This window comes from Phacochoerus africanus, chromosome 8 (assembly GCF_016906955.1).
Source record: "Phacochoerus africanus isolate WHEZ1 chromosome 8, ROS_Pafr_v1, whole genome shotgun sequence".
Lineage (NCBI taxonomy): Eukaryota > Metazoa > Chordata > Mammalia > Artiodactyla > Suidae > Phacochoerus > Phacochoerus africanus.
The window spans coordinates 156842979-156869429 of NC_062551.1; the positions used below are offsets into that span (position 1 = coordinate 156842979).

At 38.2% G+C, this 26451-nt stretch overlaps 1 protein-coding gene across 2 annotated transcripts in view; it reads left to right on the forward strand.

Moving 5' to 3' along the window:
- Window positions 1-26451, forward strand: part of USP24 (ubiquitin specific peptidase 24) — a 164769-nt gene that overhangs the window by 100272 nt on the left and 38046 nt on the right. For both annotated transcript variants that reach the window (XM_047788957.1, XM_047788958.1), the window contains exons 39-42: window positions 17595-17656; window positions 20661-20852; window positions 21922-22039; window positions 24242-24386. In XM_047788957.1, coding sequence (XP_047644913.1) covers window positions 17595-17656; window positions 20661-20852; window positions 21922-22039; window positions 24242-24386 — 517 coding nt within the window. The remainder of the gene's footprint in view (window positions 1-17594; window positions 17657-20660; window positions 20853-21921; window positions 22040-24241; window positions 24387-26451) is intronic.

Sequence of the window (26451 nt, forward strand, 5' to 3'; positions counted from 1 at the left end):
TCCAGGATGGGAGGTTGGAGATTCCACACTGACCTCAAGTTTAAGTCATTTTCTACAGCTCAATTTTATCAGAGAGCCCTTGCTCTGGGGCTTAGAAGGTGCCACAGAGATATGTGAAATGAGTATCTACTTTCCTTGTGTGTATGCTTTATAAATTAGAGCCCTTAGAGGGAAGAGATGTTAGAGCTACTCCAAACACCTAACATGTAAAGCACCCAAACTTGGTCTTTTTTTTTTTTTTTTTAAGTGTGGTAAAATACACATAGCAGAACATTTAACGTTTTAACCATATTTAGGTGTACAGTCAGTGGCATTAAGTGTATGCACATTGTTGTGCCACCATCTCCACAATCCATCTTCAAAACTTTTAGCATCCTAAACAGAAACCCTACCCAGTAAAGAGTCATTAGTTAAAAGATACTGTAAAAATTGAAATTCTCTGCAGTTCCCGTCATGGCTCAGCAGAAATGAATCTAAGATCCATGAGGACGCAGATTTGATCCCTGGCCTCACTTAGCAGATTATGAATCTCGCGTTGCCGTGAGCTGTGGTGTAGGTCACAGACGTGGCTTGGATCCCAGGTTGCTGTGGCTGTGGTGTAGGCTAGCGGCTATAGCTCCTATTCGACCCCTAGCCTGGAAACTTGCGTATGCCAGAGGTGTGGCTCTAAAAAGACCAAAAAAAAATTAAGAGAGTTCCTGTCGTGGCTCAGTGGTTAACGAATCTGACTAAGAACCAAGAGGTTGCAGGTTCGATCCCTGGCCTCACTCAGTGGGTTAAGGATCCAGCATTGCTGTGAGCTGTGGTGTAGGTCACAGATGAGGCTCGGATTCTGTGTTGCTGTGGCTCTGGCGGAGGCTGGTGGCTACAGCTCCTATTACACCCCTAGCCTGGAAACTTCCATATGCCGCAGGTGTGACCCTAAAAAGACAAAAGACAAAAAAAAAAAAAATTTAAGATTTTTCTATGTGGAAAAAAAACAGCTTAAAGCAAAAAGTCAGTTAAGCTGTCTAAATAGATATGTAACGTATATAATAGACAACAAGCTGATTTTGGCAATATGTATAAAAAGCTGTTAGAAATCACAAAGCAGCAGCCAAATTGAAAAATGGACAAAGGGCATGAAGAGAGTTCAAAGGCAGTCATGTACATGATTTCTTTTTTTGCTAGTTTTTTTTTTTTTTAATGCAGCAAAATATATATGACAAAATTTACCATTTTAGCCATTTTGGGGGTATATTTCATGACATTAAGTACATATTTATTACTGTGCAACCATCACTGCTATGCATTTCCAGAACTTATTCATCATCCCAAACTGAAACGGTCCCCATTAAACAATAACTCCGCATTCATTTCTCTCCTCCCTCCAGGCACTGACGGCCACCATTCTACTTCTGTCTCTATGAATTTGACTGTTCTAGGGACATCCTACAAGTGGAATCATAAATATTTGTCCTTTTATGTCTAGCTTATTTCACTTAGCATGGTATTTTCAACATTCATCTGTGTTACAGCATGAGTTGGGGTTTCATTTCTATTTGGGACCGAATAATACTAACTTTTATGTATGTATCATATGCTTTCCATTTACCCATGGATGGAATGTTTCCACTTTTTGGCTAGTATGAATAATGCTTCTATGAGTATAAATATGCAGATATCAATTTGAGCCTGCTTTGAGTTCTTCTGGGTGTATGCCCAGAAGTAGAATTGCTGGGTCATATGGTAATTCTTTGATATTTTGAGGAACTGCCTACCATACTGTTTCCACGGTGGCTGTGTGCCATTTTACATTCCCACAGCGGTGTGTAAGGGATCCGTATTCTCCATGTCCTTGCAAACACTTGCTGTTTTCTGTTTGCTTTTGATAGTAACTATCCGAATGGATGTGAAGTGGCATCTCGGGGCTTTGATTTGCATTTGCCTAATGGTTAGTAATTTTGAGTATCTCATCATGTGCTTATTGGCCATTTGTATATCTTCTTTGGAAAAATGCCTATTCAGAGTCTTATTCTCATTTTAAATTATGGTTGTCTGTTTTTTGTTCTTGTTGGGTTGTAGGAATTCTTTATATATTCTGGATGTTAACCCCTTATCAGATACACGATTTGCATATATTTTCTCCCATTCTGTGGGATTTCTTTCACTCTCTTGATAGTGTCTTACGACACACAAAAATACTTAATTTTTAAGAATTCCAGGAGTTCCCCAGTAGCCTACTGGTAAAGGATTCGATATTGTCACTGCTGGGGCTTGGTTTTGATCCCTGGCCTGGGAACTTCCACCTGCCAAGGATGTGACAAAGAGAAAAAAAGAATTCCAATTTGTCTGTCTTGCCTTTGTTGTCATATCCAAGAAATCACTGACTATTCTCCCTTTATATATATATATATATATATAAAAATATATATATATATAAATAAAAATATATATATATATATAATGATTTTTATTTTTTTCCATTATAGCTGGTTTACAGTGTTCTGTCAACTTGCTGCTGTACAGCATGGTGACCCAGGTACACATACATGTATATATTCTTTTTTCTCACACTATCAAGCTCCATCATAAGTGACCAGACATAATTCCCAGTGCTACACAGCAGGATCTCATTGCTAATCTATTCCAAAGGCAATAGTCTGCATCTGTTAACCCCAAGCACCCCATCCATCCCACTCCCTCCCCCCTCCCCCTTGGAAACCACAAATCTATTCTCCAAGTCCATGTTTTTCTTTTCTGTGGAAAGCTTTGTTTATGCCATATATTAGATTACAGATATAAGTGATATCATATGGTATTTGTCTTTCTCTTTCTGACTTCACTCAGTATGAGAGTCTCTAGTTCCATCCATGTTGCTGCAAATGGCATTATTTTATTCTTTTTTATGGCTGAGTAGTATTCCATTGTGTATACATACCACGTCTTCCTAATCCAATCACTGTTGATGGACACTGGGGTTGTTTCCATGTCTTGGCTATTGTGAATAATACTGCAGTGAACATATGGGTGCATGTGTCTTTTTCAAGGAAAGTTTTGTCCAGATATATGCCCAAGAGTGGGATTCCTGGGTCATATGGAAGTTCTATTTATAGATTTCTAAGGCACCTCCATACTGTTTTCCATAGTGGTTGTACCAGCTTATATTCCCACCAACAGTGCAGGAGGGGTTCCCTTTTCTTCACACCCCCTCCAGCATTTGCTGTTTGTGGACTTATTAATGATGGCCATTCTGGCTGGTGTGAAGTTGTATCTCATGGTAGTTTCGATTTGCATTTCCCTAATAATCAGGGATGTTGAGCATTTTTTCATGTGCCTGCTGGCTATCTGTATATCCTCTTTGGGGAAATGTCTGTTCAGGTCTTTTGCCCATTTTTCCATTGGGTTTCTGGCTTTTTTGCTCTTGAGTTGTATAAGTTGTTTGTATATTTTAGAGATTAAGCCCTTGTCAGTTGCATCATTTGAAACTATTTTCTCCCATTCTGTAAGTTGTCTTTTTGTTTTCTTTTTGGTTTCCTTTGCTGTGCAAAAGCTTGTCAGTTTGATTAGGTCCCATTGGTTTATTTTTGCTTTTATTTCTGTTGCTTTGGGAGTCTGAACTGAGGAAACATTTGTAAGGTTGATGTCAGAGAATGTTTTGCCTATGTTCTCTTCCAGGAGTTTGATGGTGTATTGGCTTATATTTAAGCCTTTCAGCCATTTTGAGTTTATTTTTGTGCATGGTGTGAGGGTGTGTTCTAGTTTCATTGATTTGCATGCAGCTGTCCAGGTTTCCCACCAGTACTTGCTGAAAAGACTGTCTGTCTTTTTCCCATTTTATGTTTTTGCCTCATCAAAGATTAATTGACCATAGATGTCAGGTTTTATTTTTGGGTTCTCTATTGTGTTCCATTGGTCTGTATGTCTGTTTTGGTACCAGTACCACACTGTCTTGATAACTGTGGCTTTGTAGTATTGCCTGAAGTGTGGGAGAGTTATGCTTCCTGCTTGGCTTTTGTTCCTCTGAATTGCTTTGGCAATTCTGGGTCTTTTGTGGTGTCATATAAATTTTTGGATTGTTTGTTCTAGTTCTGTGAAAAATGTCATGGGTAATTTGGTAGGGATTGCATTGAATCTTCAGATTGCTTTGGGTAGTATGGCCATTTTTATAATATTAATTTCTCCAACCCAGGAGCATGGAATATCTTTCCATTTCTTTACATCTTCTTTAATTTCCTTGATTAATGTTTTATAGTTTTCGGCATATAAGTTTTTACCTCCTTGGTCAGGTGTATTCCCGGGTATTTGATTTTTTGGGGTGCAATTTTAAAAGGTATTGTATTTTTGTATTCCTTTTCTAACATTTCATTGTTAGTATACAGAAATGCGACTGATTTCTGAATATTAATCTTCTATCCTGCTACTTTGCTGAATTTGTTGATCAGTTCAAGTAGTTTTTGGGTTGAGTCCTTGGGGTTTTCTATGTATAGTATCATGTCATCTGCATACAGTGGAAGTTTTACCTCTTCTCTTCTTATTTGGATGCCTTTTATTTCTTTTGTTTGTCTGAGTGCTGTGGCTAGGACTTCCAGTACTATGTTGAATAACAGTGGTGAGAGTGGGCATCCTTGTCTTATTCTAGATTTTAGTGGGAACGCTTTCAGCTTTTCTCCATTGAGTATTATATTTGCTGTGGGTGTGTCACAAATGGCTTTTGTTATGTTAAGGTATGTTCCCTCTATACCCACTTTGTTAAGAGCTTTTATCATGAACGGATGTTGGCCTTTGTCAAATGCTTTTTCTGCATCTAATGAGATGATCATGTGGTTTTTGACTTTTCTTAATGTGGTGTATGACGTTGATTGATTTGCATATGTTGAACTATCCTTGTGCACCTGGGATAAATCCCACCTGGTTGTGATGTGTGATCTTCTTTTATATGTTGTTGGATTCAGTTGGCTAAAATTTTGTTGAGAATTTTTGCATCTATATTCATCAAAGATATTGGCCTGTAGTTTTCTTTTTTGGTGGTATCTTTGTCTGGTTTTGGAATTAGGGTGATGGTGGCTTCATACAATGTATTTGGGAGTGTTCCCTCCTCTTCAACATTTTGAAAAAGTTCAAGGAGGATGAGTTTAAGTTCTTCTTTGTATGTTTGGTAGAATTCGCCTGTGAAGCCATCTGGTCCTGGGCTTTTATTTGTAGGGAGTGTTTTTATGATGTACTTAATTTCATTTCTAGTGATTGGTCTGTTAAGTTGATCTGTTTCTTTTTGATTCAGTTTTGGTAGGCTGTAAGTCTCTAGAAAGTTGTCCACTTCTTCTAGGTTGTCAAATTTGTTAGCATACAATTGTTCATAGTATTCTCTCATGGTTTCTTGTATTTCCGTAGTATCTGTTGTGACTTCTCCTTTTTCATTTCTAATTTTGTTTATTTGGGTTTTTTTCTCTCTTTTTGATGAATCTAGCCAGAGGTTTGTCCATTTTGTTTACCTTTTCAAAGAAACAGCTCTTGGTTTTATTGATTTTTTTTCTATTGTTTTTGTAATCTCTATTTTATTGATTTCCTTGCTTATCTTTATGATTTTCTTCCTTCTGCTGACTTAGGTTTTGTTTATTCTTCCTTTTCTAATTCATTTAGGTGGTAGGTTAAGTTGTCAATTTGTGATTTTTCTTCTTTTTTGAGGAAGGACTGTATTGCTATGGATTTCCCTCTGAACACTGCTTTTGCAGCATCCCATAAAGTTTGAGTGATTGTGTCTTCATTATCATTTGTCTTGAAGTATTTTTTAATTTCCTTCTTGATTTCCTCATTGACCCATTGGTTTTTTAGTAGCATGTTGTTTAGTCTCCATGTAGTCAGTTTTTTGTCATTTCTTTTCATATGGTTGATTTCTAGTTTCATGCCAATAAAGATACTTGAAATAATTTCTGTGCTTTTACATTTGTTGAGGTTAGCTTTGTGCCCCAGTATGTGATCAGTTCTTGAGAATGTTCCATGTGCACTTGAGAAGAATGTATATTCTGATTTTTTTGGGTGTAATGTTCTGAAAATGTCAATAAAGTCTAACTTTTCTATTGTGTCCTTTAGGATCTCTGTTGCCTTACTGATTTTCTGTCTAGAGGATCTGTCCATTGATGTGAATGGGACGTTAAAGTCTCCTACTATGATTGTATTCCCATCAGTTTCTCCTTTTCTGTCTGTTAGTAGTTGTTGTAGGTATCTGGGTGCTCCTATATTAGGGGCATATATATTGATGATTGTAATATCCTCTTCTTGAATGGATCCTTTAACCATTAAATAGTGTCCTCTTTTTGTCTTTCTTTATGGCCTTCATTTTAAAGTCTATTTTGTTTGATATGAGTATTGCAACTCCTGCTTTCTTCTTGACCATTGGCATGAAATATCTTTTCCCATCCCCTCACTTTCAATCTATGTGTGCTTTTCCCTAAGGAGAGTTTCCTATAGACAGCAGATTGAAGGATTTTTTTATCCAATCTGCCACTCTGTGTCTTTTGATTGGAGCATTCAGTCCATTGACATTTAAGGTGATTATTGATATATATGTATTTATTGCCATTTTAAACCTTGTTTTCCAGCTGATTCTTTGTTTCTCTTTTCTTCTTTTCTTGTTTTGGTTGGTTGGTTTCCATTTGTTTTATGCTTGAATACTTTCCACTTTTTGTGAATGTAATGTTTGGTTTGATTTGTGGTTGCCCTGTTTTTTAAGTACTTTAACCCCTTCCTATATTTGCTTGCTTTAGCCTGATGGTCGTATAGGCTCAAACACATCATTAAAATAAAAAAAGAGTCTACATTTTCTTACTTTCCTTCCCTACATTGTATGATTTTGATGTCTTTTTTTGTTTTTTGTTTTTAACATTTTCATGTTTAGATCTGTATGCTGGTGTATTTAAGTGATTGCTTTCCAATTGTGGTTTCCTCCATCTTAATTCTTCTTACTTTTTTTTAAATTTTTTAAATTTAGAGAAGACCTTTCAGTATTTCTTTTAGAATGGGTTTACTGTTGCTGTACTCTTTTAGCATTTGTTTGTTGGAGAAATTCTCTATTTCCCCTTCTATTTTAAATGATATTCTTGCTGGATAGAGTATTCCAGGTTGCAACTTTTTTCCTTTCAGCACTTTAAATATATCTTGCCACTCCCTTTCTGGCCTGTAGTGTTTCTCTAGAGAAATCAGCTGATAGCCCTGTGGGGGTTCCCTTATAATTAACGCTTTGCTTTTCTCTTGTTGCCTTTAGAATCCTCTCTTTAACTTTTGCCATTTTTATTATAATATATCTTGGTGTGGGCCTGTTGGGTTCAACTTGTTTGGGCCCCTCTGTGCTTCCTGTATCTTGATATCAGTATCCTTTAGATTTGGAAAGTTTTCAGCTATAATTTCTTTTCATATTATTCGTTGTTAGTGTATAGAAATGAAACTGATTTTTATGTATTAATTTTGTGTCTTTGTAACTTCGCTGAGTTTATTAGTTCTAACAGGGTTTTTCATGAATTCTGTAGGGTTTTCCATGTATAAAAGCTTGTCATCTGCCAGCAGATCATTTTCTTTCTCTTTCCAATTTGGATGTCTTTTATTTCTTGTCTAGTTGCTCTGGTTAGAACTTTTAATACTATGTTAATAGAAGTAGTGAAAGTAAGCATCCTTGTTCCTGATTGTAGAGGAAAACTTTAGTCTTTCACCATTGAGTATGATATTAGTGTGGGGTTTTCATATATGGCTTTTATTACATTGAGGTAGTTTTCTTATGCTCTTGGTTTATTGAGTGTTTTTATCACGAAAGGGCATTACATTTTGTTAGGTTTTTTTTCCCCCCCGTGTCAGTTGAGGGGATCATGTGGGCTTTTATCCTTTATTCTGTTAATTCAGTGTATTCATTGATTTATTTCTCATATTTTGAACCATCCTTCCATTCAAAGTATCAATCCCAATTATTCAAAGGGTTTAATTCTTTAAACATACTGCCGATTTAGGTTTGTTAGGAAGTGTTCCCTCCTCTTCATATTTTTGGGAAGATTTTAAGGGTCAGTACTGATTCTTCTTTAAATGTTGGGTAGAATTCATTAGTGAAGCCAGCTGGTCTAGGGCTTTTCTTTGTTGGAAGAATTTTTGATTGATTCAATCTCCTTGCTGGTGATGGCAAGAAATCACTATTTCTTCCTGATTCAGTCTTCCCAAATGTTCTGTTTCTAGGAATTTGTCCACTTCATCAAGGTTATCCAATTTGTTGTTGTGTGGTTTCCCATAGTACTATTTTTTTTTTTTTTTAAGTCTTTTTAGGTCCACACCCTCGGCACATGGAGGTTCCCAGGCTAGGGGTCGAATTGGAGCTGCAGCCGCCAGCCTCTGCCACAGCAACACCAGATCTGAGCAGCGTCTGTGACCTACACCACAGTTCATGGCAATGCCAGATCCTTAACCCACTGAGCAAGGCCAGGGATCAAACCTGCATCTTCTCGTGGATACTAGTCAGATCCGTTTCTGCTGAGTCATATTGGGAACACCACCTTTTTTTTTTTTTTTTAATTGCATAGTCTATTTTTTCTGTTCCATTATGGTTTATTACAGAATGTTGAATATAGTTCCCTGTGTTATACAAAAGGACCTGTTGTTTATCCATTATATGTATATTAGTTTGCATCTGCTAATCCCAAACTCCCAATCCAGCTCTCCCTAGCCCCTCCTACCCTTTGGCAACCACAAGTCTATTTTCTATGTCTGGGAGTCTATTTCTGTTTCATAGATACATTCATTTGTGTTATACTTTAGATTCCACATATAAGTGATATCATATGGTATTTGTCTTTCTCTCTCAGACTTGACTTAGTATGATAATCTCTGGGTTCATCCATGTTGCTGCAGATGGCATTATTTCATTCTTTTTTATGAGTAAGTAGTATTCCATTGTATATATGTACCACATTTTTATCCATTCATCTGTCAGTGGACATTTAGGTTATTGCCATGTCTTTGCTATTATTAGTGCTGCTGTGAACATTGGGGTGCGTTTATCTTCTCAAATTATAGCTTTGTCCAGATATATGCCCAGGAGTGGGGTTGCTGAATCATATGGTGACTCTATCTTTAGTTTTTTGAGGAACCGCCATGCTGTTCTCCATAGTAGCTGCAGCAGTTTACATTCCACCAACAGTGTGGGAGGATTCCATTTTCTCCATACTCTCCCACACTTTGTTATGTGTTATTTTTAATGATAGTATAATATTGATTTGCATTTCTCTGGTAATTGGAAATGTTGAGCATCTTCTTATGTGCTTCTTGGCCCATCTGCATGTCTTTGGAGAAATGTCTGTTTAGATCTTCTGTCCATTTTTTGATCAGGTTGTTTGGTTCTTTTACTGTTGAGTTGTATGAGTTGTATATTTTGTAAGCTAAGCCCTTGTCGGTCACATTATTTGCAGATATTTTCTCCTGTAGGTTGTCTTTTCATTTTCTTTTTGGATTCTTTTGCTGTCCAAAAGGTTTTAAGTTCAATTGGGTCCCAGTTGTTTATTTTTGCTTTTATTTCTGTTTAAGTCTAAGCCATTTTGAGTTTATTTTTGTGTGTGGTGGGTGTGAGGGTGTGTTTTAACGTCATTGATTTACATGTGACTGTCCAACTTTCCCAACACCACTTGCTGAAGAGACTCTTTTCTCCATTGTGTATTATTGCTTTCTTTCTTGAAGATTATAAACCATAGATCATATGTGTGTGGGCTTGTTTCTCAGTTCTCTATTCTGTTCCATTGATCCATGTGTCTGTTTTTATACCAGTACCACTCTGTTTTGATTGCAGTAGCTTTGTAGTGTTGTGTGAAGTCTGAGAGGGTTGTGCCTCCTGCTTAGTTCTTTTAAAGCCTCAGGACCACTTTGGCAATTCTGGGTCTTTTATGGTTCCATATCAGTTTTAGGATTATTTGATCTTGTTATGTGAAAAATATCATAGCGATCACATTAAATTTGTAGATTGCTTTGGGTACTATGGCCGTTTTAGCAATACTCATCTTTCTAATCCAAGAACATGGGATATCTTTCCATTTCTCTTTCATTTTCATTTAGTTTCCCTTATCAGTGTTTTGTAGTTCTTAGCATTTAAGTCTTTTACTTCCTTGGTTAGATTTATTCATAGATATTTTTATTTTGTTGGATACAGTTTTAAAAGGGATTTTCTTTTTTTACTTTCCCTTTCTGATATTTCATTGTTAGTATAAAGAAATTCAACCAGTTTCTATATGTTAATCTTGTATCCTGCTACATTGCTGAATTTGTTTACCAGTGCTAATAGTTTTTGTATGGAGTCTTTAGTGTTTTCTATATATAGTATCATGTCATCTATACATAATAACAACTTTACCTCTTCCCTTTCAATTCAAATAGCCTTTTCTTGTCTGATTGCTGTGGCTAGGACTTTGACTACTATGTTGAATAGAAGTGAGTGTGGGCATCCTTGTCTTCTTTCAGATTTTAGCAGGAAGGCTTTCATCTTTTCACCATTGAACATTACGTTGGGTGTGGGATTATCATAAATAGATTTTATTATGTTGAGATATGTTCCCTCTATACCCACTTTGGTAGGAGTTTTTAACCATGAAGGGATATTGAATTTTATCAAATGCTTTTTATGCATCTTGAGATAATCATGTGTTTTTTTGTATTTTTCTGATGTCACATTGGTTAATTTGCTTATGTTTGTATCGCATTGGTTAATTTGCTTATATTGAACTGTCATTGTGACCCTGGGATGAGTCCAGTTTGGTCGTGGTGTATGATCTTTTTTGTGTGTTGTTGGATTTAGTTTGCTAATATTTTGTTGAGGATTTTTACATCTATTTTCATCATATATATTGGCCTGTAATTTTTGTTTGTTTGTTTTTGGTGGTGTCTTTATCTGGTTTTGGTACCAAGGTGATAATGGTGGCTTCATAGAATGTCTTTGGAAGTATACTCTCCTTTTCAGTCTTTTGGAAGAGTTTGAGAAGGACTGGATAAGTTCTTCTTTGTATGTTTAGTAGAATTCCTCAGCAGAGCCATCCAGTCCTGGACTTTTGTTTGCAGTGAGCTTGTTACAGGTTCTATATCACATATAGTAAATTGGTCTATTCAAATTATCTATTTCTTCTTGATTCAGTTTTGGTGGGCTGTATGTTTCTAGAAACTTGTCCATTTCATCTAAGTTGTCCAGTTTGTTGGCATGTAATTCTTTATAGTTTTCTTTTATAGGTTTTTTTTTTTATTTCTGCAGTATCGTAATTTCTCCTCTTTCACTTCTTACTTTGTTTATTTGGGTTCTCTTTTCTTCTTGGTGAGCCTGGCCAGAGGTTTGTCAATTTTGTTTACCCTTTCAAAGAACCAACTCTTGGTTTCATTGATTTTTTTTTCTATTTTTTTTTAATCTCTATTTTATTTTTTCCTCTCTGATACTTATTATTTCCTTCCTTCTGCTGGCTTTAGATTTTGTTTGTTCTTCTTTTTCTGATTCTTTCAGGTGGTAGACTCGGGGGGGGGGGAGTTGACATTTTTCTTGTGTTTTGAAGAAGGCCTATATCTCTATGAACTTTCTTCTAAGAACTGCTTTTTCTGCCTCCCATAGATTTTGTATGATTGTGTTTTCACTGTCATTCATATCAAGGTATTTTTTAATTTCTTCTTTGATTTTTGTCATTGACCCACTGGTTTTTTAGTAATACGTTTTCAGTCCCCATGTAATCTTTTTTTCCCCCCGTGGTTTATTTGTAGTTTCATGCTATTGTGGTCAGAAAAGATGCTTGAAATAATTATATCCTCTTAAATTTGTCAAGGCTTGTTTGTGCCCTAGTAGGTGGTCAGTCCTAAAGAATATTCCATGTGCAGTTGAAAAGAATTATGTATTCTTGGTTTTTTGGATGTAATGTCCTGAAAATATCAATTAAGTCTGACTGTTCTATTGTATCATTTAGGATCTCTGTTGGCATATTAATTTTCTATCTCATAGATCTTTTCATTGATGTGAGTAGGGTGTTAAAGTCTTCTACTGTTATTTGTATTCCCATGAATTTCTCATTATGTCTGTTAGTATTTGTTTTATATATTTGGGTGCTCCTATATTGATTGCATATATATTGATGAGTGTAATATCCTCTTTTTGTATTAATCCTTTTATCATTATATTGTATCTTTCTTTGTCTTTCTTTATGGCCTTTCTTTTAAAATCTACTTTGTCTGGAGTTGCTGTCGTGGAGCAGTGGTTAATGAACGCAACTAGGAACGATGAGGTTGCAAGTTCGATTCCTGGCCTCACTCAGTGAGTTGAGGATCCAGCGTTGCCATGAGCTGTCATGCAGGTTGCAGACACGGCTTGGATCCCGAGTTGCTGTGACTGTGGCATAGGCTGGTGGCTACAGCTCCAATTAGACCCCTAGCCTAGGAACCTCCATATGCCCTGGGTGCAGCCCTAGAAAAGACCAAAAATAAAAAATAAAATAAAATAAAATCTACTTTGTCTGATATGAGTATTGCTACTCCTGCTTTCTTGTCATTTCTATTTGCATGAAATGTCTTTTTCCATTCCCTCACATTCAGTGTATGTGTGTCCTTTATCCTAAAGCTGGTCCATTGCAGGCAGCATACTGTAGACTTGTTTTTTTATCCAGTCTGCCACTCTATATCTTCTTTTTTTTTTGTCTTTTTGCCTTTTCTAAGGCTGCTCCCTCGGCATATGCCGGTTCCCAGGCTAGGGGTCTAATCGGAGCTGTAGATGCCGGCCTGTGCCAGAGCCACAGCAATGTGGGATCTGAGCTGCGTCTGTGAGCTACATCACATCTCATGGCAATGCCAGATCCTTAACCCACTGAGCGAGGCCAGGGATCGAACCTGCAACCTCATGGTTCCTAGCTGGATTCCTTAACCACTACGCCACGATGGAAATTCCACTCTATATCTTTTGATTGGAGCATTTAGTCCATTGACATTTAAGATAACTCTTGATAGATTTGTATTTATTGCCATTTTAAACCTTGTTTTTCACTTGATTTTACATTTCTTCTTTGGCCCTAGATAAGTCTTGATAGATTTGTATTTATTGCCATTTTAAACCTTGCATTTCGGTTGGTTTTGTATTTCTTCTTTAGCCCTTTCTTTTTCTTTTTGTGTTTCCTATTGTGGTTTGCAGCTTTTCTTTTATATTATGTTTGTGGTCTCTTCTTTTTGGTTTTTGTGAATCTTTCATTTTTGATTTATGGTTACCTTGTTTCTTAAGTATGGTAACCCTTTATCTACTTGGCTTTAGATTCGTAGTCATATGGGCGCGAACGCATTCTTTAAAAAAAAAAAAAATCTGTATTTTCTTACTCTCCTCCCCCACATTTTATGGTTTTGATCACCTGTGGCCCTAAAAAGAAAAAAAAAAATCTTGTTTGGTGTACCAGCTTATTTAAGTGGTTTACTTTCCAATTGTAATTTTCTGGGAGTTCCCGTCGTGGTGCAGTGGTTAACGAATCCGACTAGGAACCATGAGGTTGCGGGTTCGGTCCCTGCCCTTGCTCAGTGGGGTTAAGGATCCAGTGTTGCCGTGAGCTGTGGTGTAGGTCACAGATGAGGCTCGGATCCTGCGTTGCTGTGGCTCTGGCGTAGGCCAGTGGCTACAGCTCCGATTCGACCCCTAGCCTGGGAACCTCCATGTGCCGCGGGAGCGGCCCAAGAAACAGCAAAAAAGACAAATAAATAAATAAATTGGCCAATTGTAATTTTCTCTTTCCTATAGATTCTTGCTTCTTTTCTATTTAGAGGAGCTCTTTCAATATTTATTTTAGGATAGGTTTAGTATCTCTGTATTCTTTTAGATTTTGCTCTTCTGAGAAATTCTTTCTCTTCCTTCTATTCTAAATGATAGTCTTGCTGAGTAGAGTATCCTAGTTTACATATTTTTCCCTTTCAGGACTTTGGCTATATCTTGCCCACTCCCTTCTGGCCTGGAGCTTTTCTGCATAGAAACCAGCTGATAGCCTTATGGGGGTTTCCTTGCAATTAACTCTATTTTTCTCTTGCTGCCTTTAGAATCCTTTTTTATCTCGAACGTTTGCCATTTATAATGTGTCTTAGTGTAGGTCGATTTGGGTCATCTTGTTTGGGATCCTCTGTGCTCCCTATTCTGTTTCTTTCTTTAGATTTGGGAAATTCCCAGCCATGATTTCCTCAGATACATTCTGATCCCGATTTCTCCTTCTTCTGGAACCCCTATGATGTGTGGATTGGCACACTTTATATTATACCATAATATAATTATAATTGTATTGCTTCCATTTCTTTTCATTTGACTTTCTGTTTGCTGCTCTGATGGGGGAGGGGGGATTCCTTTATTCTGTCTCCCAGATCACTTATTTGTTCTTCATTATTTGGTCTGCTATTCATTGCCTTTATCTCAGATTTTGTCTCAACAAATGAGTTTTCTAATATTCTTTATTCCTCTTTATAGTTTCTAGTTCCTTTTTACGGTAATCTGCAGTTCTGTTTATAGCTTTTCTTAATTCCTTATTTTCGTTATGTCCTTTTTGAACTCAGTGTCTGTTAGACCGAAGAGGTCATGTGGGAGCACCCCAGTGTAGCCTGCATGAGTCTGCTATTTTTGGTGTGAAGACTGGTTTTGGTCATGGATGCCTGCTGTGTCTTTCCTCAGTGTGTGCTGGTCATTACCCCCTGGATTGGGAGGGTGACTAGTGTGGTGGTGAACAGAGTGTATTCTGAGTGTTTATTAGCAGGGCCTCTTCTCTGCTGTGTAGTTTCACAGGGTCTGCTCCCTAGCTGTTGAAGAAGCAGCCCCCAGATCTGTTTCTGTTCTGCAGTGTGAGGTAGGCAGGACTGGGACCCTCCTGATGAGGGAGCTGCCGCTGGGCATTCCTCCACTGGAGCTGCCCATCAGGAGTGTGCTCTCTGGTGTTACCTGTTAGCCGTCGTGTGGGCTCACACAGTCATGGCACTGTCTTATAATCAGTAGTAATATCCCCACTCCTTTCTGATTTTACTAAATTGAGTCTTCTCTCCTTTTTTCATAGTCATTTTATTGACCTTTTTGGAGAACCAACTTGTGCTTTTATAAATTTTTGTGTATTTTTCCTATTTGCTACTTTATATGTCTTTAATCCTTAATACTTTCTTTCTTCTCCTAGCTTTAGATTTGATTTGTCCTTCTTTTTCTAGTTCCTTAAGATGTAAAGTTAGGTTGCTGATTTGAGGTTTTTCTTCCTTTTTAACATAAGCTTGTAAAGCCATGAATTTCCCTACTAGCACTGTTTTGAAAAGCTACATCCCATAACCTTTGGTATGTTGTGTTTCATTTTCATTTGTCACAAGATAATTTCTAATTTTCCTTATGATTTCTTCTCTAAACTATCCTTGACTTTTTTTAGTATCTATATTTTCTAATTGTAAGTTGTATGATATTTGGAATTTCCTTGAGTTGAATTATATTTTTATCAATTTGCAAGTCTTCATTTTATGATTAAGTGTATGTCTCAACCTTTGTTATGTTCTTAGGCACTCTCACAGGAGACTCCTGGCCTACATATCTAAGTCTCAATTTAAATATTATTTTGAAGCATTTAACTTATTTTAACATTCTAAATTTATAAATAAGGAAGAAGTCAAGATTTTGGTTTCTAAGATAAAATCATTGTGAGTGATTTATAAAACTTAAAAATTTAACTAAAACATACAGTTATGTTACAGTTGACTGTTAAGATTTAACTTAGACATGAGCCGTGTGTTTCTGGTAATGGAAAGTAATTCTTTAATAGTGTAAAGCCAAATTTCAGAGAATGATTTTTCCCTGATAAGGACATGTGGATTAAAAGTTAGTAGAAATGTCTTTTTTTTTTTTTTTTGCCCTTGTATATTTTCTACTTTAGAATTCTAGAGTTCCTGCTATGGTGCAGTGGGTTAAGAATTGGACTGCAGTGGCTCAGGTTGCTGCAGAGGCGTAGGTTCACTTTCTGGTCAGGCATAGCGGGTTATAAGATCTGGCGTTGCTGCAGGTGCTGCATAGGTCATAGCCGCAGCTCGGATTCAATTCCTGGCCCTGGGACTTCCATGTGCCGCACGTGCAGCCATTTAAAAAAAAAGAAGAAGAGGAAGAATTACAATTTTTTTTAGTTAAAAGTTTCTTAAAATTATCCTTTTTATTAACTAGTAAAATCAAAGATTCTTTAGGTGAAATGTGTTAAGTCCGCTTTTAAATTGTAAGCTATTGTACTTTTACTTGTTACAAGAGTCAGATTATTTAACACAACAATTAACAGTTTGGTATTAAAATTTCTCTAAACTTTGGGAGAGAAACAGAAAGCATGAAATGAGATTTTTAGCGTACACTCTCAGAGAATCTCTTGAATGTAAAGCGTTTAATTTTACACAGAATTAGATCTTTAATTATGTGTTCTTATAATTTTGAAAATTGCATTTCACAACTTCTTAATGCCTATTATTATTTTCCCTCAATAGTAATAGTAATGATGATAATAGTAGTTTTCATATGCTGATTAGGTGCCACACAGCATGCTGCATTCAGTCCTCACAATGGCCAAATGAGTGTGACAGTTTTATTGTCCGCCCCTTTTTAATACTCATAATTCTTGGTTGATTATGCACTCTCAGCATTAGTGCATTCCTGAGCCCTTTATGTATGTTTGTGTATATGTGTACATGTATAATACTCTAGTTAACATTTTAGAAATCAGAAAACTGAAAGAACTGAAATAAATTGTCCCTGAACACCCACCTATAAATGATGGATCCAAGATTAAAAGCAAGGCCTACTTGACTTTAAAACGTGTACACTTCACTGCTATAATTGCAGAAAAAGCTTCATTGATCTTTCTGGGTAGAATTTACCTTTCTCTTTTTCCTCTTACCCACTTTATTTTGCTTCTTAGCACTTATCACTGGTTCATAAATGTGTGTTTTGTTTTTTGGTTTTTTGGGTTTTTTTATCTTTTTGCCATTTCTTGGGCCGCTCCCTTGGCATATGGAGGTTCCCAGGCTAGGAGTCTAATCGGAGCTGTAGCTGCCAGCCTACATCAGAGCCACAGCAACGCAGGATCCAAGCCGTGTCTGCAACCTACACCACAGCTCATGGCAACGCCAGATCATTAACCCACTGAGCAAGGGCAGGGATCGAACCCGCAACCTCATGGTTCCTAGTCGGATTCGTTAACCACTGCGCCACGACGGGAACTCCCCATGTATGTATATTTTTTTAATTGGTTGTGTGTTTCCTTTGTCCAGAGTTCCAAGCATATAGAAGGTGCTTAATACGTATCCGTTAATATCTAAACAAATGAATGTAATTGATGCATTATATATGCAGTGTGGACATCATTACAAAATGTGAATGTGATGGATTTCATAAGTTTTCTCTTTACACTATTATTGCTGTACTCTGTCTATATAAATAAAATAACTGGTATGTGCCTTGCTAAAATGTTGAAGTTGAATTAATGCAAAGTAGATATTTTATGCTTTGGTACCTTCTCTTTTTCAGTTGTTTTATGAACTTATTCTTACAAGGAAAATGCTTTTCTATATTCAGATCAGCCTCTTTTTTAATAATTGAAATCTATCTGTTTTTTTAGACTGTTATCTCAGTGCATGGAATATTTTGATCTGAGGTGCCAATTATTAGATGATCTGACAAGTAAGTAGACATCTAACTTTGATTTATGTGGGGGGCAGGGTTTGGGAAGGACAAGAAAAGAAAGACAGACATTTCTTAGACTGACTTAATGTACCTCAGATATAAATAACATTGTAATTCTTGCTTGAAGTCGAGTTTTGTTCTCCTGCAAACAGCATGTAAACCCCATGTCCCAGTTATCTCTTCTGTTGTATACCCAACCATTACTGTATTCAGAAGATCTGTCGATTTTAAAAATTGTTAAAGGCTTGTTTTTTTTGGTTTTTTTGGGTTTTTTTTGTCTTTTTGCTATTTTTTGGGCCGCTCCCGCGGCATATGGAGGTTCCCAGGCTAGGGGTTGAATCGGAGCTGTAGCCACCAGCCTACGCCAGAGCCACAGCAACGCAGGATCCGAGCCGCGTCTGCAACCTACACCACAGGTCACGGCAACGCCGGATCGTTAACCCACTGAGCAAGGGCAGGGACCAAACCCGCAACCTCATGGTTCCTAGTTGGATTCGTTAACCACTGCGCCACGACGGGAACTCCAGGCTTGTGTGTTAATTACGCTGATACAGAACTATTATGGACAGTCTTTCTCTCCATCCCAGTCAGTTCTGACAGTTTTAAAGGTTTGATGGAAAGAGGGACTCTGCTGAGATACATTGACAGTTGTAGAAGTGAGTGGTAGAAGTCACTGAATCATTTAGTGTTAGTTAATTGCAGTATCACTGTTAGAAATTTTGTTTGTGGAGTTCCCGTCGTGGCACAGTGGTTAACGAATCCGACTAGGAACCATGAGGTTGCGGGTTCGGTCCCTGCCCTTCCTCAGTGGGTTAACGATCCGGCGTTGCCGTGAGCTGTGGTGTAGGTTGCAGACGCGGCTCGGATCCCGAGTTGCTGTGGCTCTGGCGTAGGCCGGCGGCTACAGCTCCGATTCAACCCCTAGCCTGGGAACCTCCATATGCCTCGGGAGCAGCCCAAGAAATAGCAACAACAACAACAACAAAAAGACAAAAAAAGAAAGAAATTTTGTTTGTTAGCGTGTTTAGATTTTAATCATGTGTGTTTACTCTTGCATAATGTACATGTATGTTGGAATGCTCTGTGTAGATTTTAGTTTTTCAAATCAAGAGTTTGTTAGTGTATTCCCCACCCTTTACGCAGAGGGTAAGAAAGGAAAAATTGGCCTTAGCTTATAGGAAATAAAATAAAAATCAGGATCAACAAAAACATTCTTTGGAAAAGAATGTCAAGGCCAGAAAAAGTTAAAAATATATCTCCCTTGTACATGTGCAGGCTGTAAAGCCCCACACCGTCAGAATTTGGTCATGAGGTTCCTGGAGGACAAAGCAGAAGGAAACAGCATCCGTTGGGCTATTTTCAATACCCTAGAGTAAGAAACAGAATGCTTTCTTAAAAGAAACAAATTTTTTTCCCAGCACTTAAACCTAAAGGAGACTTCATACAAAAGTCTTCACGCAATGGACACATAAAGACAGAGTGACTGAGAAGCCTCAGCACCATCTCTAAGGCAGATGCCTTCCTGGGTTTCATAAGTGTCTCTCAAAAGCTGTGGTCACAGTGCTCTGAGCAGTGCAGTAAAATTGGTTCTAATGGAGCCTGAGACAACATAGTCTGAGTAGATGTCTTGATTCAGCAGTGTGACCTGTAACCATTTGGACAAGTGGACAGACTACATATCCATCTAACAGTCTAGCCTTGGGAGTTCCCGTTGGTGGCTCCATGGGTTACGAACCTGACTGGTATCCACGAGGATGCATGTTTGATCCCTGGCCTCTTCAGTGGGTTTAAGGATCCGATGTTGGCGTGAGCTGTGGTGTAGGTTGCACATGCAGCTCGGATCCCTCTTGCTGTAGCTGTGGTGTAGGCCAGCAGCTGCAGCTCAGATGCGACCCCTAGTGGGGGAACTTCCATATGCTGCAGGCGCGATGCTGAAAAGCAAAAGTGAAGTAAAATAGCAGTCTAGCCTAGTACTCCCTTTTTCAGCCAGGCTTCCAGTGCTAGGTTGGGCAGTGGCCACAAGGGTTTCTCTCTGGCTTCAACTTGGAGAGGGTTTTCTGCTTTTTTGAGAACTGGACTCATGAGTTGGCTATACACATACATCCTCAGAACGGATGAACAGGTTATTGGTGTGGGCCGGTGCTGTATCATTAAGCAATAAATTAGGGATCCAGGGTCCTTTATTGGGATGTTGAAGGCACAGTGGGAATATGTCTTGAAACAAGCAATATTTGCCATTTTTGGAGTATTTTCTATATGCCAGTGCCTATTCTGTGCACTTTATACCCAGCACTCTGTAGTAGAGGTGTTAGCCTCATTTCGTAAATAAGGAAACAAGGACACACAGCATCGCCTGAAGTATCCCTTTGCAGCTCACCACATGGGACCTTGCTTGCTTGTGGCTACAGTGCCTTAGAAAGAGCGTGACCCCTCCTGCTTTCCTCCCTAATGCCAACTTCCAGTGGGGAATCTTATATTAGATCCTTGTTTGGAGAGGAGGGTGAAATAATGCGAAAGAACAGAGTGGTTCTCAGAACTTGGCTCCCTGTCCGGAAACCTGGACCTGGCCGCTATGCTGTGGATCCCTCTCACCTGTCTGCCCCTTCCTTCTCTAGAAGGGTTTCTTCCCTGGGACACTTGGTAACACCCACCAAACAGGAGCTTTTTCAGAACAAGGATTGTCCCCTTCCTCTCACATCCCCTTCATCCCATGTCCCCGGCATCAAGCACGGTGACCTGCACAGAGGAGGCACTCGGGGACGTTTATTTGATGACTGAGAGAGTAAGGAGGGCGGGAACGGACATGCGTGAGCCTTCATGGTCCTTGTAGGCAGCGGCTATTCATTAATGACAGTTCTTTAAAATCTGCAGAGTGAAAGATTGAGACTGGTCTCTGCTTACTTTAATTCAGGGTTTTGACTCCATGAGAAGAAATACTTTCTTTAAAATCAGAGTTTTTTTGGTTTTGTGTTTTTTTGTTTTTTTTTTTTCCCCTTCTTAGCTTCAGAAATGGAGCAGCTAAGAATCAGCCCAGCTACCATGCTCGAAGATGAGATAACTTGGCTGGATAACTTTGAACCTAATCGCACAGCTGAATGTGAGACCAGCGAAGCAGACAACATCTTATTGGCAGGACATTTACGGCTCATTAAGACCCTTCTTTCTCTCTGTGGGGCAGAAAAGGAAATGCTGGGTAATTATTACTTCATCTTACCATGTGACAAAATACCTCAATTCTAATATTGCCGTAGTATTGCTTATAATTGGGAAAAATAAGACAAGTGCTAAGTATTCATAGAAAATTGACCCCTCAGGCAGTAGGAGATCATCTGGAATCTTAGTGGTTAACAGATTTAAGGTGTATTTTATCTGTGTCATTAAACCATGTACAGAATTTTATAATGTTCAAAATAGTTGGCTCACATGACTTGTTGGTACCAAGTAAAAATTATAAATCCAAGTAGGTTTTTCTTTTTTTGCTGTTAGGTACTTTATAAAATATAATCTGTTGTGTACCTCACCTATTTTAAAGATAATTCTTTTTTTTTTCATTTTTTAAGATTTTATTGAAGTATAGTTGGCTTACAAATGTAATAATTTCTGCTGTACCACAAAGTGATTCAGTTATATGTATATTAAGGATAATTCTTGTCTAGGGAGGCAGCCCCCAACCACCAGCCCTGGATGGTGGGGTACACATGTAATTTGTAAAAGCATAATCAGCATTATAATTGTATTGAAAAACAAAACAAAGCATTAATTATCACTTTTATCACACAAACTAAGCTCTATAAAAATCATCTTGGCCGCTGGGGATACATAGAAAAGAGTGATTCTGAACCAGGATGAAATGGGCATATCGTTTTTGCCTCAAGTTTTAAAAACTTTTATGTGGATTCCCCTATGCCTGGAGTAAAAGTTAATTATTCACTCAAACCATCTGCCTTGTGATGTTCTTGGCATTTGTGTTTCTAAAGTGAAAGCTTGACTCCTTTCACTCTATTGTAGGCTCACAAAGGAAGGTACCCTCACTATCTTTATAGTATCCCGTCCCCTGACTTTCCCACTCATCCCCACCCCTTTGCCCCTCAGAGCTTTGTCATGTATTATACGTGCTCAAAAAACAAGCAACAAGTTATAATGAATACCCAGACCTTGGGTGGCCTCAGGTGCCTTTGCTGCTCTGATATGAAAGTGCAAGACAGGATCTTTGAATTAAAATATATGTTCATCCTCAACATGAATATTATGCTCTATTCCAGGTTCATCACTCATTAAACCATTGTTAGATGACTTCCTTTTCCGAGCTTCTAGGATTATTTTAAATAGTCATTCTCCAGCTGGCAGTGCCGCCATCAGTCAACAGGACTTTCATCCAAAGTATGGAAAATGCACGTTGTGTTCAGTTTTGGTAAAAATTCTAATTCGAACCTTTAGTCCAAAAAATTTTCTTAACTTGGAGTCTGCCTTCCATCTTATGAGTGTGTGTAGCTTTTAAGATGTTATCTGCTGTGTAAAGAAATGCATATAAGGGGATAAAGCCTGCCTGGCACATAGTAAGTGCTGAGCAAGTCTGCTGGTACCATTATGATCATCCAGATGGAAGAATAAGTAATGATGTGGTTACCTTGGTCGGTAACAAATTCCTAGAGAATCTGAGGTTGTAAGCATTGCTTCCAAAGTAAAAATGAATGGGCTCTGCGCCCTGAGGGTTCCTGCCAGGAGAGAAGCACAGGTGCTGTAGTGCATGAACCTTGTGATTTGCTGAGTATTGACTGTGTCCCGATAATGAAAACTGCTAGTGACTTAATACAGTGATCATTTTAGAATCAGATCTTGTAGCAGTTTTTCTGGGTAGAAATTAGAATGATCCTTTTGTAATGTTGACCCACTCTGGGTGGCGTTTATAGTCTTGGCAATAGGAGGAGGCAGCCTCAAGCTGCCATCTCAAGTTCTGAATCTAACTTGCTTTGTTCTTTTCTCATGAAAACCAGAGTTAATTGAGTAATCCTGAAGAAACTAAGGATTTGGTATTTAACCAGTGGAAAAAAAATTCCCGTACAATTTCAGTGGTTATTGAAATGGGAAAGGCATAATCAATGTTTTATGGAATATGAAGAGGTATCTTGTCGTGTATGAATATTTCTCTGTCTAGGAATCCTTAGCAAAATCTGTTTTCGCTAATAAACCTTCATTTAAACTCGTGGTGTACCCCTCACACAGTGCCTCCCAGCCTCACCCCTGCCCTAGTCTTGTTCTGAAGATTAGCGCCAGCTCCGTGGGAATCTTTTACTAGCACAGTAGAAATACAAGAGTGTTTCAGTTTTCAGTGAACAGAAAAAATAAATCTTTAGCAGTTTTACTGAACTACTTCTTCCTGAATTCTTCCGTTGATATTTATTAAAAGTAATAGCTCCATCAACAAGGAGTTGTATTTTCTGGACTCGTATACAGTGCCCCGAGAAGAAAAGGAAACGCTTTGTTTCATCCCTCCCCAGTCTCCTGGATGATGTTCACTCATCACAAGGACACCCAGCCTTTTCCCACCTGAACCCTAAAGCCAGAAAGAGACTGAAAATACACAGAAACTCTGTTTACAAGTCACGCTGTCCTTATCTCACACCAACAAAAGAACTTCTCACTGTTTAACTTCTCTATGGTACCTTCTGTTCATTCTCTACCTGTCCTTTGCAAGCTAGAAATTCAGGTAAGAAGCAAAGGACAGTGCCAGCCCCATGGCCCTCGTCCCAACCTCAGTGCCCGAGGCAGTGCTGATCTCCAAGCCCCTCGGCGCCCCCACCTTGAACACATTTCCAACAGTCCACTCCGTAAGTGTTGCTCTCAGAGGTTGGATGTCCTCTTTTCTGTGTATCCTTCCTAACCTGTGATCTCCTAAGAAATGCACGATTGGCTTAGGTGACAGTGCGAAATTACTGTCCGTCCTCAAAATGATTCTACTAAAGGTGAGCGGTAAAGAAGTCTTTAGGTTTCCTACAGGGTGTTTTCTAGGTATCTTTCTTTGTCACTTTAAACACATTGACTTGGCACACTGTGTATTTCCTATCTCCATTTTTTCAGCAAAGTAGAAGGTTGTCTCGTATCCTTGAAGAATTTTTTATCTGCGTTTAAAATGTGTGTGGGTATCTGTTCTGATTTGTGTAGCTTTCTGCCATGTAGATATTTGAATTTCAGAGTGATATCTACAAAAACCTTTCTTCCTACCTACTTTAATTGAAAGATAGTTATTTCCATGTTGTGTTTTTGGAAAAGCTTTCAGACTCTTTATCCTCCGTTCTTGCTGGTCCATTCCTTAGATAGAGACTCTTCTAGAGTCATAATTGAAAGCTATGCTACTTGATCACAAGGCCCAGAAGTTATTTAGCTCTAAACCATAATCCTCCCTCCTGTTTTCATGGTCTGTCCCTTTTTTTTAAGTAAGCACTTCCATTAGATTATTAGGTTCTTCAGTCAGGCCTGACCTGAACTGCAGCTCTTATACTTCCATTTCACATGTTGATTTAGTTTAATGATCGACTTAAGTAAATTATTCACTGTTGAAATTGACTGATGTCTTGTTTTTAGGTGTAGCACCGTGAATAGCAGATTGGCTGCCTATGAAGTCCTTGTAATGCTGGCTGATAGCTCCCCTTCAAATCTTCAAATTATTACAAAAGAACTACTTTCAATGCATCATCAGCCTGATCCTGCTCTTACCAAGGAGTTTGATGTAAGTTTTCTAGACCTTGATGCACTTAATTTTTTAGAGTGATCTCTTAAGCATATTTTAAAACGATGTTTGCATTATCCTAATCACAAAGAAAGTGTTATTCTTTTGCTTATCATGTTTGCCTACTCAAATCAGCTATAATCTATGGTGTATTACACTTAAATATACTAATATATTACTAAGTAGTACTCTTTTAATTGGAAAAGAGGTGGCATTTTCAAGTCAGTAAAAAGTTAGCCTCTCAGCCTGTTTTTTGAGAAACTCTCTGCTTGGCACAGTGCTAGGCACTAGAGGTACAAACTTAAACACTGGCTTTGTCACAGGGTAGTCTATGTTCATGTAAACTTAACTAAGATTTGTTGAGTTTACAATGTGCTGAGAAGTACTTAGGCTTTTGCAGCTCAAAAGTAAATGTGTGATACCAGCCCTAAGATAGAGTTATGTTCTGAAAGGTCTACAAACAAAGAGGCACTTCAGCTCAAGATCCGTGGTGCCTTAGATGGCTTCTTAGAAATGATGAAATTTAAGGAGTTCCCGTCATGGCGCAGTGGTTAACGAATCCGACTAGGAACCATGAGGTTGCGGGTTCGGTCCCTGCCCTTCCTCAGTGGGTTAACGATCCGGCGTTGCCGTGAGCTGTGGTGTAGGTCATAGATGTGGCTTGGATCCTGCATTGCTGTGGCTCTGGTGTAGGCCAGTGGCTACAGCTCCAATTGGACCCCTAGCCTCCATATGCCGCAGGAGCGGCCCAAAGAAATAGCAGAAAGACCAAAAAATAAATAAAAAAAAAAATAAAGAAATGATGAAATTTAAAATAGAGCCTTAAAGACTAGTGAGCCAGTTGAGGCAAGTCGAAAAGGTCGTTCCAGCCATGATAAGCCGTAGCACAGCTTCATATATGTTGGGATCTGCAAGAGGGAAGCAGGCTGCAGGTGCCCTGGGGTACCAGACCAGGAATGAGAGGAGGCTCTTAAAGCATTCTCTGCTGACATCATGGAGAGGCAGTCTCATCCCTTTGGATGCTGAGCTGAGTATTATGGAACCTAAAGTTAGGCAGGAAAAGGAAGAACAGGTGTTCCAGTTAGAGGAAGTAGCACTTGCAAAGTGAAATGTGAGTGCATAAATTGAGAACTGTTTCGGTATGAATTGTTTAGCTTATAATGCTTTATTGTATACTGTCTTAGTTTTACATGCATTTATTTAATGAGATTAAAATGAGGGTTTTAGTAATAAGTCAGAGGTTAGATCAGCATAACGAAGAAAATATTTGTCTAGTATAAATACCTATGTATTTTTAGCACCGTTATAAACTAGTTTTTCTTATTTTTTAACTGTTTTTTACCTTCTGTGCTTTGGACTACAAATAAATTACAGTTTTAATTAGATCTTAGAAATCACCCTGCTCTAAGTGTAAGTTGAATGTTAATTAAAAGTATGTGATATTTATCAGTTTCAGTCCAAGAGACCTACAGAGTCTTCTTAGTTGGTTAATTATCACACGGATAGTTACTTGATATATGCAGATAACGTGAGTCTGGTCATAACATTAGAACCAAGATTCTGCTAGGATAGCGTTTTAGAGTGTGTCATTACAATACTCTTTTTTACGTGAAGAAGTGCCCTGTTGAACTTTAAACAAGATGTCTTCTCTAGATGATTTCTACCTAGAAAAACACTGTAGTGCAATCTCCATTATCAGAAATCATCCTTAAATGAAATGCTAGGTATTTACCTATTTATTTAATTGCAAGCTTATTCGAGGAATGTCGAGAGAAGAATGTTACCTTCTCAAAAAGGCGGAGAAGGATGTGAGCCTTCCCTGACCATCCGGACGGGTTAGGATTCTTCATAGTAAACACCTCAGAGAACTTTCTTCCTTCTTTTCAGGGTACTACCTCAATTTGAAAATACACAGCAGTATTTGTACTTGGTTAAGGCCTATCTACCCTGCTCTACTGTAAGCTCCTTGAAATCAGGGACCAAATATATGTCTACTCTCTCTCAATTCCCCAGCACAATGCTTGGCACATAGTAGGCTCTTAAGAAATACATGTTGAGTGGTAAT